Source organism: Schistocerca serialis, chromosome 4, assembly GCF_023864345.2.
Source record: "Schistocerca serialis cubense isolate TAMUIC-IGC-003099 chromosome 4, iqSchSeri2.2, whole genome shotgun sequence".
Classification (NCBI taxonomy): Eukaryota; Metazoa; Arthropoda; class Insecta; order Orthoptera; family Acrididae; genus Schistocerca; species Schistocerca serialis.
The window spans coordinates 471,447,563-471,466,469 of record NC_064641.1 but is presented as its reverse complement, the minus strand read 5'-3'; the positions used below and the strand labels follow the sequence as shown (position 1 = coordinate 471,466,469).

The window sequence follows — 18,907 nt, the reverse complement described above, 5'->3', positions numbered from 1 at the left end:
AATAGTAACTGTCTCCTGGTACTAAGTCATTTGTGTACCAAGTTTGACTGAAATTTCTCCAGACTTCCAGAGCTAGGACACACACACACACACACACACACACACACACACACAAAACACACACACACACACACACACAATATTTGATCTGTATGGATTGAAACCACAAATTTTTTATAATTTTGTTTTCCAAAATTTAATATAGATATCTATCTTATCATCTCTTATAGTCATCTGTTGTCTTTTTTTTGCAAGATTTTCATCGACAATCCTGCTGCATATCCCAGTGGAGCAGCTGCGGAAGTTGTAATATCAGTTGGAATGCAAGTATTTGCTGGTATTTCAGCAATTCAGACATATGCTACAGATTCCGTGAGAGATATGCCAAGCAAAGTTCGCAGCTGTCAATTTGAAGATGAAGGATTTTCAAAGGTGATGAAAATGTACACCTACCACAATTGTTTCACAGAATGTCAAAAGAATAAGTCAGTTGCATTGTGTGGATGCCATTCATATCATTATCCAACTACAGGTAAGACATATTTAATATGTCCTTCAGATGCACATTGCTATCCTTTTTCACTTTAATTTAGTATTTTTATAAATGAATATGTGTTATGATTAAGTATGATTATGAAGGAAAGGTTGGATATTAATGAATGAATCTGTTTTTTTTTCCCAAAATTTTTGACAATGCTGAAAGTATTTGATCATATGTCCTGTAGTGGACTGGTGGGGCCTCACATTGGACACCAAAATGTAGTGGGTCAGAATGCAATGACTGACACAGAGAGCTGAAAGAGATGATGTTCTGATGGTAAGGATGGCAATGGGACTCCCACCTCAGAATTGTGGTTCAATGTGTTATTAAGGGCTATGAGATTCCTTTGGAGGAGAAGATGGCTGCAGAAAGATAGGCAGTGTGTGTGTAAGTAAACTCTTTACCACTACAACAAGCTACAGCAGTTACAGGTGTTGCCCTAATCTTTTAGTGTGGCCTGATATTGACCCATAGCACCTATGTTCCATGGGCAGTCATGCAGCCCATGATGGTGAAAAACAGTGTGGCTAAGATGCATAGTCGGCATACCTCAGCAGTGCTGTTTCAGATGCAGAGGCCTTATGTTGTTATTATGCTGCTGGTGGGGAAGCTATGTTCCACCCATCTAAAATTAGTGTTGGATGCTTGCAGGCACTCTGCCGCCCTTCAACTAGGAGGACATAGGTCTTACCCTCACCCCACCCAGCAGCAGCAGCAGCTGCCAGTAGGAAGAACATTGGGGGTCTTCTGGCAGTAGTCAGCACACAGTGGATGCCAATTCAAAATCCGGCTGTTTCGACATACCGGCCTGGACAGGTGGACAAGTCTTGTTATGGTTAAAGTCTTGTACATGGTTCACCAAACACCATTGAAATGTCTCAAAATGTCAGTTATTGCCACAGTGCCTGGACCATTATGAAACTTGCCACACATTCATGTTATGCGTAGTGATTTGGCAAGTATGCTGTGTTGTCAGCTGTGTGCATTTGGGACAACAGCTGGAACACTGTGTCCTGAATTTCCCAGATATCATGGTGGTGCCGCACCACAACTCCCTTCCTTGGAGAAATTCAGTCCTCAAATTTAGCTTGGTGCTGCTACGATGAAGTATAGGTAGTACCATACTCGGACACTATTAGGAACATCAAGTCTCTATAGTTTGTATTTTCTAGTCACTGGCTGCTCCTGAAAACTATGCATGAATCCTGAGAATAGATGGTTCAAATGGCTCTGCACTATGATAACTGATATACACCACTACACTTTAACTCCAATGGTTACTTTTGTCTACACTATTTACGTTTCAGTTCACCTTTCATAGTCCACTCACTGCTTAATGAAACATATTCTGTGCTTCCCCACTGAGTCTCTAGGTGAAGCTAGCCCATAAAAAACTTCATTTGTCCATTCAGAACAGTGTTAAGCAAACTCATAAGGAGAAGAGATTTTGTGATTCCAAGAGACATCCTACGATGTTATGGAACAATATACCTTTTCTTTCTCAGGTGCTACCCTCTTTGACTCTCATACTTAGGTTAAAATGTATCACGTATCCTAAACTAGTTACACCACTTTGAAAAACAGTCAACTTGTTGCAGTATACAACATTAGTGCTTCCATATCTGCAACACGTATCACAACAATGTGTATTCTTCAGAATCTCATATAGAAGCTGGATGTCATTTCCTTGAGCATAATGACCACAACTTAATCTTTCATTTGTTCAAGTCAATTGGTAATGAGGTTCAACCCCAAATCTGTCAAGGCCAGTCACATGAAAGAACACTTGCACAGGCTGCATTTTAGTCCTTTTGCTATTTCATGAATCATAAATCCAAAAAGTCTGTCCCAAAAACATTGTCCACTTTTTGGAATGTGACTTGGTTGTGAGTGAGTGAAATTGGAAACCTTCCTGGCAAGGGCACATTATGACATACATATGGCCAAAGATTTGTTCTGGCTGCGTGCGATGTAAGTAGATTTGTTTAACAGGACACAGATGTATTGACAGGTGTTTGCCTATAAACACCTCTGAGTATGTTTGGTGGGTTGCATCCTGACAAATCTACGCTTCTGTCACTTCCATAGATTGGGACATTTCTGTGTCAGAATTATTACCACACCTCCTGTGAGTGTCCCTCTTCCCCGCATTTGTGGCATGTCAGACACTGCATGGATGATGAAAGAAGCAACATTTAGAGCTGGGCAGCAGTGCTGCCTCTGACATGGCCCATCGCCCAGGTATGGTTGTTTGTGAGGTCATACAGGCAGTCGTTTCTCACTTCTAAGTCAGGACTAAAATGCATTATGATTTCCCTGATCAAAACATTTGGCATTTCAGTTCCAGTTTAATCCATGTAGGTCAATAGCTGAGTCTGAATACAATTGATTAGGACCCTTTTCCATTGCCAAAATTCTGTTCTGTCTGTAATAATATGTTTCTTCGCTGAAAGACATTCTTGCAATACAGAAAATATTCTAGACAATTCAAGTTTTGTTGGGTTCATTAATGGTTACATTTTTGTATTTGATGATACACTTTCCTGAAAATAACATGGTCTTCTGTCTCTCCTTATTAAAAATATGACAAGCTGAAAGCGGTTAAGTGTCCTACTCCTCGCATTGTTCATTAAATACTGGAAAAGCTATAAACACAGGCAGCCCAGGACATGCACCTACTACATTTGCTCATGCTTGCAATGCCTGTAATATATACATCATTAGCTCTTGGCAACTGCACGTTTTTCGTTAGTAGTTGTAGGTACAAATACGTTATGAAGGTTCCATTTGGGTCCATCATGCATCCTAAGTCATCTCCAATTTGTAGCGGTTCCACCAGCTTTTATTTCTTCATATGTTGTCCTCAGTGTTGACGTACTAGCTGACATATAGGGTTGTAAGTTGTACGCTGACTACTGTAAATAATGTAGCCGACAGGTGCACAGTTGCATTTCACTGTCTTTTACTTTCACTTTTCACAACCCCCAAATACACATTTATATGGCCAGGGCACTATTGTTTAACTTTCCATAAGCCTCATTAATAGCTTGCAGGTGAACATCCACATACTGCTACAATAGTTCCCTGGTGAACATCTACAACCAGTAAAACCTAACCACAAAGTTCACAGTTGATGAAGAATAATCAAGTACATTTGGAGCAGACACCGTTACTGTTTTTACACATGGCCTAATTGTTTAACACATATTCCACAGTTAATTTGAAACATTTTTGTTGTTCTAACCAGCACAGGTTACTTGTCTGAAACTCAGCGGTGCACTAACTGTCTCATGAGCAAAATTCGGGCTCTTATGTATCATCGCAATAATAGATACTGAAACTATATATTGTTTAAAGTTACATTTATAGAAATTACAGTTAAAACTTAACTCATTAAATACATTGGAAAATTGGTTCTTTTTAACAATTTCTTCTACTACAAGGGTTAAGCTGAATTATTTGTTTAAATCACAAAATTAACAATTATAGTTACGTAAATAATACTTCTGACAAAACTGTTAATTACTTTGGAATTAATTAAGGGCTGACTTTACTAACATGTTTTTGAATATAGCCAAACAGATACTTTAAGATTACTAGTATTTAGTCTTCCAAACATTTATATTTAGTACAGAATTTATATTTGTTTATATGTCAACAATAGAATTTAAGTTATGAAACACTTACTGATTTCGCCCTATAACAAATGATACTAACAAGGAATAGTCAAAATAAATTAGAAAATCAGTTCCATACATAAAACTAAGCACAGAACTAGATCTGGTGTTATATTCTTTAAAATGAAGGGTCAATCTATCTCTTTTATGAAAAAGTGGTTTATACTCATGTATGTATGTTAATGGTAATTAGTTCATAGAGAAAAAACGAATTTAAGGAGGCAGATGGCAAAACAAGAGGGGAATTAAAAATCTTCCACCTTGCTTCATCACAAATTTCATAAAAAAGGTAGTTACATGCAAAGTTAGTGGGCAATTGCCACAGTTTACTAACAACAAGAGACTTACACTGAATGCTCCTAAGAAACCACGCAAACTGTTTTAAGTCCATATTACAAAAGCCAGTCTACACCATGTTAGAGCTCTGGCTAGGAGAAAATAGAATCCACAACATAAAACCATAGCCAAACTAAAGACACACTTGATGCACACTCCACAGATCATATTACATTTGCTCAAGCAAGCTCTGAGCTGATTGTATTCTGCATTCTGCTTGCTAATGATAACAAGATCCAACCAAGTGGTGACACTATGGTGGTCTGGAGTAATCTTATGCCAATGTAGGGGGGAGAGGATGACTGAAGCATTCATTGACTAGTTCCAGCTCATGAAGGTGATGGACGATGGTTGCCAGGGTAGCAAATTTGTAGAACCAGACGTTCTGTTGTCATGGGATCACAGAGGGCAGTGATAAATAAAACAATTTTATTGACCATAATTTGAAGGCATTGTCTTGCTGGGTTAGTGCCCAGCAATTCTGACTGGCCCTGGATGGTAACACTTGCTTAGCTCAGCATGCAGCAGCAGGAGTGGCCTGTGCACACAGTTACAAGGATGTATAGCCACACTGTGGTGCAGGAGCCAAGTCAGCTCATCAGTGGGTGCACAGAGCTGCACCAGGCTGGGCAGATAACAATGATGGCGTGGCAGCAAACTTTGAACTAAGACAGTCACACCATTTGGTGCAAATGCAGTACCAACAAGCAGTGGGCCCAGTGCAGAAAGTACTCAAGCACGGCTGAAAACCAAGGACTGGTGGTGTAGGATGCAGTACCAGCAACCCACAGATGCAAACCTGTGTTAGCAGAGTGCTTAGACATAGGGTAGGGTAGGTGACAGCTCAGAAGCAAATCAGATGCAGATGATGCCTGGTGCTGGAAACTATGGAGCCCAAGTAGGCCTCTTAAGCTGTACAAAGGCATACAGCAGATGGCTCCCAGCTGGTAGGCACCATTTCAGCTCCGCTCAGCATCAGGACTAGGCGCAGGCCACAGACACACATCTAGCAGAGCCAGTGCCTAGTAGAAGTAATGCAGAATGATCCAGATCAGGCCAACAACAGGCGAGGCTGCAGATGATGAGAAACGCTGCATGGATGGAGTGTGTATTATTTATGGCTGCTTGACCACCCTGTTATGGCAAGAACTCATTTTTGACAGTGTAGACCACAGAAGCAGTGCAGTGCCATGCTCACATGTGGCATAATCCAGGTCTCCACTGTTATAATTTGCATTAATATTCTCTGGTGAGTTGATAGTGTTCCAGCCCCAGCAGCATTTAGTGAGGCTAGATGCATGGCAAACAGACTTGCTTTTCTGCAAGGCTGGAGATGTTTGTTATGTAATATTGGCCTCTTTTTAGGTTCTGGTAGAGAAATATGCTGACAGCTTTCTGCTCATTTGGCCACAGGTGTCAGATGTCAATCTGAAAGGCAGTGGTGCAACACTTCTTCCCTCATTGGAAGATCTGGTCCACCAGATCATAGACTGGTATTATTTCTGAAAATAGCTAACAATATATATCTTATGTTTCTACAGTTGTGTACATTTTCATTCAGGTTTCTATTTGACTATTCCAGCCTGAATAACAGTGTTTAATAGCTGGTATAATAAATCAGTAATTGTTTGCTAATGGTGACCCACTTGGTTGGGTTATAGTGTACAGGAGGTTGGTTATTTTTTGCCATAGATAGTGAAAGGCCACACAGATGAGAGTCACAATCAAGATGGCACCTGAGATTTAAATGCTTTTGCCATGACTTTATGATTGTAATTATTGCAATATTGTAGCAGATGCTGAAGCATTCACTGAGCCCTGATATGCCCCTTCATACACTGCTATTAGCCTGTCTCAATAATTTAGAAGGTAGGCCAAGTATTAGGCAGGTAGTACATCTACTATAGTACTGGAAGTTGGAAAACTGGCCCTGAAATGTCACAAATCATACCATCTGCCAATGTGCCATTACCTTGCAGCTCTAACCATTCCATATCCTTAGGTTGTCCCTGCTCATAACAATTCATGATAAATACTACTATATTGAATACGGAACATTTTAAGTGTGGACCTACTCTCTGAAAATAGAGTCTCAGTGCCAGGATGTACCAATGATATACTTCTGCTCCTGTCCATCCTAAGAATAAATATATGCCACATGCTTCTGTAGCAGTCTGAATGAAATGGGATGGGCATATGGTGACTTGCTCTCAATGGCAGTGATGAACATCATCTGCTGATATTAGGGCCTAGTTTTATCCCCTGACAAAATATGTAGTACCTCATTTGTTCTGACTTGCATGAATTTTCCCACTCTTCTCTCACATTGAGTATGGGTGAATTTATAGCACTTGTATCAGACATTGGTGCTTGCTATTGGAAACTGGGCTAGCACGTGTAGGTGTCAGTGTTGACTGTTACTGTTGTAAGGTGCTAGAAGAGTGATAGTTTTTTTGTCCTGAGGAGTAATAAGCTCTGATGTGGCTGGTAGATCATCTTGTACCTTACAAAGGCCATCCAAAAACTATGTTGATGGTAACATGGTAAGTGTTAGTTGCCCATGCACTGTGTGGTGTATGGCTTAGCACAATTCCACTATCTCAGCCCAGGTATCCCTTACACTGGTGACCAGTGTTTGCAGAAGTCTTGCTACAGCTAACTTGGCATCTGTAGGTCTAATTGGATCTGTGTAATACCTAAATCCCAATTGAACACTGTTGTGACTACATTTACATAGCTTGTTAGTTCTGTTGTTGTGGTATTCTGATATTGTTCAGAACTCCTTGCTCTAGCATTGTTAGTTGTGTTGTGTGTAATTTCATCAGATTTTTAGTTCCTTCTGTCTCCATCTGTACATGCATAAGTGTGTTGTCAAATTTCCATATATCATTGGTGTTTGTGGCCCCAAATTCTATTTTCTGTAATCTGCATCACATGTCTAATGATCTCTTCTGTTGCCTCAATTTGTGTGGCATCAAGTCCACAGCTTGCTGTAATTGGTCCCAGACACATTCATAGGAGAGTTGCAATAATCAATGTTCTACCTGTATCTCTCCTAATGCTTCTTCTCTAATGCTTCTTCTTCCCAGCTTCAAGGTGTAGTTTCAAGAAAGCTTCTTTGAGCCTTTGTACCATATTTCCCAATTGTCATACATTATAAGTAAGTTTTAACATCTTCTGGTGGCTGGTTAGGATTATGTCTTCCTGCCTGGAGAAAAATGCTCCTCACTCCAGTGGTCACTGCTACAAGTCACTCAGCCCCTTCCAGCTGTAGAGGTGCATCACTGCCAGAATTATGATGCACCCCAAAGTCATACTCATTGATGATATTACCTGGAGGAAGGAAGCCATAATAATTCTGCCCTTCCTCAGTCCAAATCCTTTATCTGCAAATAACACCCTTGTCTTTATTCCCCACAAAATAAATATAAAAAAACTCTACTGACATCATCTGATGTTCCTTTATAACACAATAACTCCTGAATTACCCAGTCAATACAGTAAGTTAATCTAAGAGAACTATAGACATGACATCCCCAAAAATATTCTTACTCTACCACACAATGACACTTAACCACTAACTTTTCATTGGTCAGTCCCCCCCTCCTCACAACACAACACATACATTTTTATTCATAATTAATATCTAGGATATCACATTTTCCCTTACCAGTTGATCAAGAGCCCATACACTTTGGTTTCTGTGGTACATGACACATATTGCTACTTATTCCGTGATCTAAATGCATATGAAATTATGCATGCAGATTGCTTGGATGTGTCAGGTTTGTCCTTGTACTTCGTACCTCCTCCTTCTCATTTTTGGGAGGACTGCTGTTACCAGTGGCAATGAACTTGTTGCACCTCTGAAAGGATGAATAAGTCTGACATGCACATTGGTCACATGCATTGGCAACTACAGACTAGCATTCACTGGTGAGGTCATCTCAGCAACCCAAGACGGACCATTGTACTGGGTGACAAATTTTTTTGTTTAATATTTTGAGGTATATGGATCTGTCAGCATCATCCACTGACTCTCATGATATTCCTGTAGTTTAGCATTGCATTGTCCCACTCTTTCTTGACACTCAAGGGCTCTGGCAGTTATTTAGTTAGTTAGTTTCATGTTTCAAGGATCATTTCCATGATAAATCATAATAAAGTGGAATGTGTCATTTTACATTCAAATTGCCTTTTAAAAAGTCTGCAGATATGAGTTAATAATTCCTATTCACCACCTTTTACTCATTACAATGATAAAAATTCTTCTATAGACTAGAAGGTGATGTCGAGGAGAAATTTTCTCAGTTTGTTGTCAAAGTGTGAGCTCTTTCTACCTGTTTCCAAACATCTCTCAATTTTCTCAAGAAATTTTGTACTGGTTTATAATTTTTTCCTACCTGTGGTTTGATTACTTCAAATGGTGTTGGCATTTTCCATCCATACACCATCTCATATGGCATTAGGTCTGTACTTTCATGGGTTTTAGAGTGGTACAAAAGAAGAAGAAAGGGAGACTGGGGTAACTTCCCATCTAGAAGTGCACGCTACTACTATGTAAAACAAAATCATTTTGATGGCTACTCACATAATGGCTTAGGGTCTTCCTTATTTTTGATGTAGAGATTCAGCTCTTCTTTTAGCTACTGGCTACACTTAAGTGCATGTCAGTGTTTTTGTCTGAAAAACAGCAGAAAATATACAAAACTGAAGGTTCTGACCTTGATGTAATACATGTGTCTGAGGCAGTTAGAAATGCTATATAAAAGGGTAAACAAGTACATATAAAGGCACAGTGCATTTAATTCTAGACAATGAGCAGATGAACAGAAATAAAAGTACTGGCTTAAATACAAAATGTCTGAAGATGGCCATTTAACTGGTCAAAACTATTAATCATTGCATCCTTCTTCATGACCCTGGAAAGAAAAGGTTTTCCAGAAGAGCACTACAACAACATATTTGAAAATCGTTTTGCTGGTTGGCCCTGGACAATGGTGCTTGCTTAGCTCAGCATGTTGAAAATAACTCCACTACATAACATCAGCTCAAGATATTTTATCTACTTACGTAACAGAACTGGACAGGAAATGATGGGGAAATATAGTCTGTCTGTAAACTGAAAAGCAAGCAGCACTCATGATGGAAGTTGTCTTTCTCAAAAGAATGCTACAACTGGCACACAGAATGACTAGGACTAAGAATTCTACAGCAGTGTAGAACAGTGCGCAAAGATTTATATAGATCTGCCCATACCCTTTTCATTCATTTGTATTACTAGCAACTCATATCTGTATTCACCCCCCACCCCATGAGCCATGGACCTTGCTGTTGGCGGGGAGGCTTGCGTGCCTCAGCAATACAGATAGCTGTATGGTAGGTGCAACCACAAAGGAAGGGTATCTGTTGAGAGGCCAGTGGTTGCTGAAGGGGGCAGCGGCTTCTTCACTACTTACAGGGGCAACAGTCTGGATGATTGATTGATCTGGCCTTGTAACATCAATCAAAATAGCCTTACTCTGTTAGTGCTTTGGAAATTTGTGGTAAGTTCTATGGGAACAAACTGCTGAGGCCATCAGTCCTAGGCTTACACACTACTTAATCTAACTTAAACTAACTTACGCTAAGAACAACACACACCCATGCCCAAGGGAGGACTCGAACCTCCAACGGGGGCAGCCGCGCAAACCGTGGGCGCCTTAAACCACATGTGTGCTACTACTGTGATCAGCTGAAAGCAAGGGGAAACTACAGTCATAATTTTTCCTGAGGGCATGCAGCTCTACTGTATGGTTAAATGATGATGGCATCCTCTTGGGTAAAATATTCCTTAGGTAAAATAGTACCCCATTCAGATCTCCAGGCAGGGAATACTCAGGAGGACATCGTCATCAGGAGAAACAACACTGGTGTTCTACAATTAGAGCATGGAATGTCAAATCCCTTAATCGGATAGATAGGTTAGAAAATTTAAAATGGGAAATGGAGAGGTTAAAGTTCGATATAGTGGGTATTAGTGAAGTTACGTGGCAGAAGGGACAGGACGTCTGGTCAGGTAAATACAGGGTTATATATATGAAACCAAATAGGTTTAATGCAGGAGTAGGTTTAATAATGAGTAAAAAATAGGAACATGGATAAGCTATTATGAACAGCATAGTGAATGACTTATTGTAGCCAAGATACACACAAAGCCCACATCCACCACAATAGTGCATGTTTAACTAGCTCCGCAGATGAGGAGGAGATTGAGAAAATGTATGATGAGAAAAAAGAAATTATTCAGATTGTTAAGAGAGCTGAAAATGTAATAAACTTGGAGGACTGGAATTCAATACTAGGAAAAGGAAGACATGGAAAAGTAGTAGGTGAATATGGACTGGGGGAAAGGAATAAAAGAGGAAGCTGCCTGGTAGAATTTTGCACAGAGCATAATTTAATCACAGTTGACACTTGGTTTCAGAACAATGAGAGAAGGTTGTATCCATGGAAGAGACCTGGAGACACCAGAAGGTTTCTGATTGATTACATAATGGTTAGACAGAAATTTAGGAACCAGATTTTAAATTGTAAAACATTTCCAGGGGCCGACGTGTACTCTGACCACAATTTATTGGTTATGAACTACAGACTAAAACTGAAGAAACTGCAAAATGGCAGGATTTTAAGGCAATGGGGAATGGATAAACTGAAAGAACCAGAGGTTGTAGAGGGTTTCAGAGGGAGCATTAGGGTCGACTGACAAGAACAGGGGAAAGGAATACTATAGAAGAAGAATGGGTAGCTTTGAGAGATGAAATAGTGAAGGCAGCAGAGGATCAAGTAGGTAGAAAGACTAGGGCCAGTAGAAATCCTTGAGTAGCACAAGAGATATTGAATTTAATCAATGCAAGGAGAAAATATATAAAGCCAATAAACAAAGCAGATGAAAGGGAATACAAACGTCTAAAAAGTGAGACCAATAGGAAGTGCAAAATGGCTAAGCAGGAATGGCTACAGGACAAATGTGCAGATGTAGAAGCATATATCATTAGGCATTGGATAAAAACTGCCTACAGGAAAATCAAAGAGACCTTTGGGGATAAGAGAACCACCTCTATGAATATCAAGAGCTCATGTGGAAAATCAGTTCTAACCAAAGAAGGGAAAGCTGAAAGGAGGAAGGAGTATATAAAGGGTGTATACAAGACAGATACACTTGAGGGATATATTATGGAAATGGAAGAGGACATAGAGGAAGATGAGAAGGGAGATATGATACTGCCTGAAGAATCTGACAAAGCACTGAAAGACTTTAGTCAAAACAAGGCCCCAGGAGTAGACAACATTCCGTTTGAGCTACTTATAGCCTTGGGAGAGCCAGCCATGACAAAAATCTTCCACTTGGAGAGCAAGATGTATGAGACAGGTGAAATACCCTCAGACTTCAAGAAGAAAGTGACCGATCAATCAGTTTAATAAGTCATAGCTGCAAAATACTAACACAAATCCTTTACAGAAGAATGCAAAAAATTGTATAACCCGACCTCAGGGATGACTTCTCATAGAAGATAGGTTAAGGAAAGGCAAACTTATGTTTATAGCATTTGTAGATTTAGAGAAAGCTTTTGACAATGTTGGCTGGAATACTCTCTTTCAAACTCTAAAGATGGCAAGGGGTAACATACAGGGAGCAAACGGCTATTTACAATTTTTACAGAAACCAGATGGCAGTTATAAGAGTTGAGGGGCACAAAAGGGAAGTTGTAGCCTATCCCAGATGTTATCCAACCTGTATATTGAGCAAGCAGTAAAGGAAACAAAAGAAAAATTAAGAGTAGGGATTAAAGTCCAGGGAAAAGAAATAAAAACTTTGAGGTTTGATGATGACATTGCAATTTTGTCAGAGATAGCAAAGGACTTGGAAGAGCAATTGAATGGAATGGACAGTATCTTGAAAGGAGGATATAAGAAGAACATCAACAAAAGCAAAATGAGGATAATGGAATGTTGTTGAATTAAATCAGTTTATGCTGAAGGAGTTAGATTAGGAAATGAGACAGTTAAAGTAGTAAATGAGTTTTGCTATTTGGGAAGCAATATAGCGATGATGGTCAAAGTAGGGAGAATATAAAATGTAGATTGGCAATGGCCAGAAAAGCATTTCTGAAGAAGAGAATTTTGTTAACGTCAAGTATAGATTTAAATGTCAGGAAGTCCTTCATGAAAGTATTTGTATGGAGTGTAGCCATGTATGGAAGAGAAACATGGACAATAAACAGTTTAGACAAGAAGAGAATAGAAGCTTTTGAAATGTGGTGCTACAGAAGAACATTATAGATTAGATAGATAGATCACGTAACTAATGAGGAGATACTAAATAGAATTGGGGAGAAGAGAAGTTTGTGGTACAACCTGACCAAAAGAAGGGATCAGTTGGTAGGAAACATTCTGAGGCATCAACGGATCACCAATTTAGTACTGGAGGGAAGTATGTGGAGTAAAAATTGTAGAAGGAGACCAAGAGATAAATACAGTAAACAGATTCAGAGTGATGTAGGTTGCAGTAGTTATTCAGAGATGAAAATACTTGCACAGGCTAGAGTAGCATGAAGAACTGCATCAAATCAGTCTTTGGACTGAAGACCACAACAACAACATCATCTGTATTCAATGTAGTGTTAAGACAATTTGTGGAAAATAAATACCCTTCCCTTTGGGAGTGTCTGTGCACTTGATCACCAGTGATTCCTAAGGTGAGCTGTGGTAGGGTCATTATAACTTTGTGAAATAGCCTGTAGTTGCTTTTGTGACAAATGCAGTACAGAGAATGAGGAACTGCCTGCTCGTCTTCGTTTTGCAAGCCAGTAAAGGAGGGCAGTGCATGACCACAATCTGGTGACCTCCTTTCCCTCATGCTTGTAACCTCCAGCCCCGCCTTTCCATCCTGTTTCACCCCCAGAACGCAATTTATCCTTTAACATTATTCTGCTGCTTTCATGTGTGGTACATGCATTTTATATTCATTCTTAACCCACTTCTTTTAACAATAGACATCAATTTCACACCAATAAATTAATATTTTTAATGATCTGCAATTTTTCCATCCCCTGCAATTAGTCCTAAAGTAAAAATGAATAAGACCTTTTCTGTAGGCAATTTAATATAGTTTAAACAATTTTACTAGACGCTGCAGTTTCTGAGATAGTCAAGAAAAACTTAAAAAGGCCACCCTCAGATCCTCCATCCACCCGCCATGCTCACACCGACTGATAAGGATTTGTAATATTTTATTCATTATACTCCATCTTCTCATTGAACAAAAAATTGTGTTTACAAAAATATTTGTCCCTAATTTTCCTTTGTTTAATAGACTATAGAGGCAGACTGTAACGTGACAGCTTTTGCTGCCTACCTGCGGTCTATTAAAATTTGTCATTGCTTTTTATTATTGTTGACTGACAGATATACAATTTTCTGATATTGCTGGTAGACTAAGGAAAGTATGGAAAGCACATGGTCTGAGAGATTAATCTGGAGGAGTTGTCGCAATCAGGCAGATGATATGGCATCCACAGAGAAGAGAGAGGGAGGGAGGGAGGGAGGGAGAAAGGGAGGGAGAGAGGGAAGGGGGAGAGAGAGAGAGAGAGAGAGAGAGAGAGAGAGAGAGAGAGAGAGAGAGAGAGATCATGGTAACCATGGTAATCTTTTATAGGAAACTGGTCACAGACAATGACATGGAGAGAAGTAGTCTTGGTATGATGTAAGAGAATAGTGAGAGAGTTGGAAACAGGCAAAGAATAACAGAGAGTAATTACAATTAGAGACTTGTAATAACATTGCTGGTTTAAGGTTAGCGGGACTAATGCTACTGAAACAAATTAGCAGCAAATAGGTGTAGGTATTTCATTTGCTTCTCATTACTGAAGTGTGTTTTCTTGATATCAGTTGTAAACTCTCCAGCTGATGGTGCATATCTTGAACCTGAGATATGCACCCCAGTGTAAGTAAATGGGTGAGATTGATATATCTCTTCAGAACTTGCCCTGTCTGTTGGCAGTATAAAGTTTTGTGTCAGAGAGAAATTAACTGGCCACAATTCAGGGTTGTAGCTAGGAGCTAGGATAATCTGGCTGCAACAGCACAAAATGGGAGTTAGCCAGTATCTGTCACAATTTTGGTTGCAGTATTGGGGTAGCAAGAGGCAGCTGCTGAGAGGCACCTGGAGGTAGAGATGGAGTGAAGAATGTCACAGATAAATTAGCTCAATTTTCTTTTTTTTTTTTTTTTAATTTAATTGCAAGAAATTTGATGTATAAGTACAGCATTGTAATTGAACAAAATGGAAATAATATTCTTGACTAATTGAAAGGTAAGGTGGCTCACATAAATATGGAATCTGTTAAGACAAAAACATAACACTATGAAGAAGATACTAATATGGAAAATAATCAGAGAAAGACATATAGAGTTTAGATTAAAATATGGAAATAAAGAAACATGGTTAGATAGCATCATTTTCTAGATGATTAAATTAAATAATTTCTAAATAATATTGAAATTAAATGAATTAAAGTTGCCATTCACTTGTAAATGAGACTAATTACAAAGCAACTTACACTAACTGTTCAGATAAATCACAGTACAGTCCTGAAGTTTGTAGTATTCACTAATATTTCTATGTCCTTCTCTTCACTCTGATTTTTGTCAAACTACCTGAAAGTAAATATTAACATTTGGGTTCTAAGGTATTTAATTTGCTTAATACTTTTACAAAAATTTTCTGAACAAACCTGATTGGCAGACAGTTGCAGAAACACATTGTTCCTTTCTTTGATTTTATAAATTAAATTAGATCTGACTGCCAGTATCTAGTTACCTCAAAAGCATCTATACAAAAATATTCAGTGGCTGCCAATATCTTATTCATTCAGATTAGATTAATTTTTATTATTGAAGTACTACAAGTATTATTTCTTCAGCATTGGTGCATGCTCCATTTGCTGCAGGAATCTGACTGTGCAGTCACAAATGTACACGTCATAGTGTGTGGTTATTACACTGAAAAGCAAACACATTTTAAAAATGAATACACATTTGTCCCTATGCAGTAGAAACATATTTTAATCTATTACCAAACAGAAGTAATTTCTAATTGACTGTCTTATTTACTTGTTTGTTACAGGTACTAGAAGAACATGCAATTTCTTGGATATTCCATGCTTGTCAAAAAACAGAAGTAAGTTGTTGTAAGTCTGCTGCTTCAACAGCTCTGGTTTTCTTAAGCACAACTTATTTACAATTAAATTACAGAAGATAATAAATAGTTCTTGACTCCTGCACAAATGCACAAAATGACAGACTTCTGGAGCTGGATACCTGATGGCCAGTACAGTGCTCTGAATGTGTGTTGTTGAATAAGTCACATGTCAGTGCTGGAAATCACTGTTTGTAAGTTCGGCTGTGAAGCTTTCAGATATGAACCATACTTCCATGCAGCCATGTGCCTTCAGTGTGTTAATGGCAAACACAATGGTCAGATGAACAGTGAGTAAAGACAGTCATACATTAGGCAGACAGGCAAATCCATGTGATAGTCACACATTGTCAATAGGAAAAAAAAACAAAATTCTAATCACTGTCCAGGAGAAAGTAGTGCAGGGTCATTGTCAATAGATACACCAAAAAACTTGCTGTAAACTGAGGCTGGTTGACAAGTGACTGCATGATGGTCTGTGGTAGCCATTAAATATCTGTGGGCATTTGCCTCGTGACCAGGTGCTGGCAGATGTATCCTTCCATGCCATGCCTAGTGAACTTGCCAAATGTGCAAATGTGTATAGAATTATATCAAGTGATTTGTCATGTGCCTGCCTTCCGCCCTTGAACTGGACCATAAGTCTGGAACCATCATGGCTGGTGTCGGGGGAGGCCAAGTGCTGTGACAACTGGAGTGCATGTTTAAGTGCTGTTAGTAATAGAGGAGCTCCTCACGGCCCCAACACCAAACAGGCTGTTCGCGATGGAGGTTCGGACTTGTGGCTTGCTGCCAGTTCCAGAGCAGGCTGTGATCTGACAACAGACCTGGTGCAGACTGGGGGCCTCCTGTATATCATCCAGATCCATAGGGGTGATGACCAATGGCTAGAGAACTGGGAATGTCAGCTGCCCACTGCATGGGAAGTGATCCTGGAACTGGACCACTACACTATGCGTGCATTCATGTGCTGGACTGATATACGATAATGAATGGAATATTGGTGTTTTGATAAGAAAAGAGCCTGCATTGTAAACTAACCCCCCTCCCCCCCAACACACACACACACACACACACACACACACACACACACACACACACACACACACACACACACAAAAAGCAAGCACACCTCATATGACCACTATCTCCAGCTGCTCCAGCCAGAGACAGTGGTCATGTTTGTTTGAAATGTTCTTGATTTTGTGTGTGTGTGTGTGTGTGTGTGTGTGTGTGTGTGTGTGTGTGTGTTCAAAATGGTTCAAATGGCTCTGAGCACTATGGGACTTAACATCTATGGTCATCAGTCCCCTAGAACTTAGAACTACTTAAACCTAACTAACCTAAGGACAGCACACAACACCCAGCCATCACGAGGCAGAGAAAATCCCTGACCCCGCCGGGAATCGAACCCGGGAACCCGGGCGTGGGAAGCGAGAATGCTACCGCACGACCACGAGATGCGGGCTGTGTGTGTGTGTGTGTGTGTGGGCGGGTGGGTGGGTTGGTGTTTCCTTTCTGAAAAAGGTTCAGCTGAAAGCTCAGTGCAGAACAGTATTTTCATTGTGCTTGTCTGCAACCCAGTGTGTCATCTTTATGGTGAGTAGCACTCTATTGTTTTCATAATACTGTTGAATTTGAGAATAAAAAGTGCAGCAGATTCAAATATGCATAACAAAGAATCCAATAAAGCATACATTAAAGGAGTGTTTTGTATAGTGCACCAGGCTTCAGTTTGCAAAAAAGTGTATAGCAAAAGAGCATATAGAAGAAATAATTAAAAATGTTAATAAGAACACAAATAAGGAACACTAAGCTCCCTAACCAAGAAATATTTGAAAACCTTAGTCAAAGATAGTTATCCCATATGTTGTAAAAACGGAGTTTTATTAGCAATTACCTTATATTGCAAGTAAAGTCCTTTAAGTCCTGAATATTGGCCATTATTGCAGGAACATTGTTATCCTAGATGTCTTTCCTAAAAGTGTTAGTTGCAATTCCTATGGGGTTTTGGCAGTTATTTGCTATTTAGATTTTGCACTGTGTAATCCAAACAAATATTCTTTTTGTTCATGCTATGCCCATTATCAATGGCAGACATCAATTTTGTTTTATGTCACAAAAAAAAAAAAAAAAAAAAAAAAAAAAAAAAAAAAAAAAAAAAAAAAAAAAAAAAAAAATTTATAGCAGATTTTTGTGTGCGCATTCAACAGAGCAGTGAAAAGTAGTCTAGTGCTTTGTTACTATCTCTTCTATTGCAGCAGGTATTTATTACACTTGTATAATTACACTGCAACATGAAAAAGTAAATATGTTCACAATATATAAAACAGTTGTTCTGAGACGTAAGTAAATTAAAAGAATTCTCAAAAATAATTCACCATTCATGCTGAATAAATTGAATACAGATAAGTTTTTGGATAGAAAGACAGGTGTGGCGATACTGATAGACAGTGGTGGAAACCACAGCAATGGCTAGTTAGTTCACTACACTGTCTAAGTATACAGTACATATATGTTGAAGCGTAACTTCACTCTTAGCAATCTCACAAAGAGGCATAGTTGACTTGCACAACAGTAAGAGCATTCCAGTTCATTATCCAGAAAAATCCATAAATATTGTCTCTTTGTCTAGGCAATTGTCAGTTTAAATCAGAACATGGGGTTGGCTGATTTGCAGACAATGAGAGTGAGCATGCATGCAAATGATTGATCTTCAGAGAGTTGTGTGTAATTCTCTAGCTGTTTTTGGAGTTTGCTTTGTATGTATTTTTTTTCTCCTATTCTTTGTCGATTTTTTTTAAATGTCAGGTGTGATAGTCTTTTTGTTTAGCCAATTTTCCTCAGACCAGTAGCAACTGCCTATGCAGTTAGCTATTGCAGATATTTTGAATGGATACCACAATGAATTTCTCAGTCTAGCACATGAATTTTTCGCATTGTGTGATCATTGTTTTTTCTCATAGAAGATAGTCCCTTCGGCATGAGGTGTCAACCATTTCATACAGCTGAACTGTTCATTGGTTGGTTTAAAATTGTGGGGAAGGGACCAAACCATGAGGTCATCGGTCTCTCATTCCTAATAAAACAATGCCACAAGTGTGAGAATAAAAT

General features: G+C 39.1%; 1 protein-coding gene across 1 annotated transcript in view; it reads left to right on the top strand.

The window, feature by feature from the left end:
• Window positions 1-18,907, top strand: part of LOC126474181 (sodium channel protein Nach-like) — a 114,284-nt gene that overhangs the window by 51,541 nt on the left and 43,836 nt on the right. Inside the window, exons 7-8 of the mRNA XM_050101643.1 lie at window positions 256-532; window positions 15,722-15,775. Of these exons, the coding sequence (XP_049957600.1) occupies window positions 256-532; window positions 15,722-15,775 (331 nt within the window). The remainder of the gene's footprint in view (window positions 1-255; window positions 533-15,721; window positions 15,776-18,907) is intronic.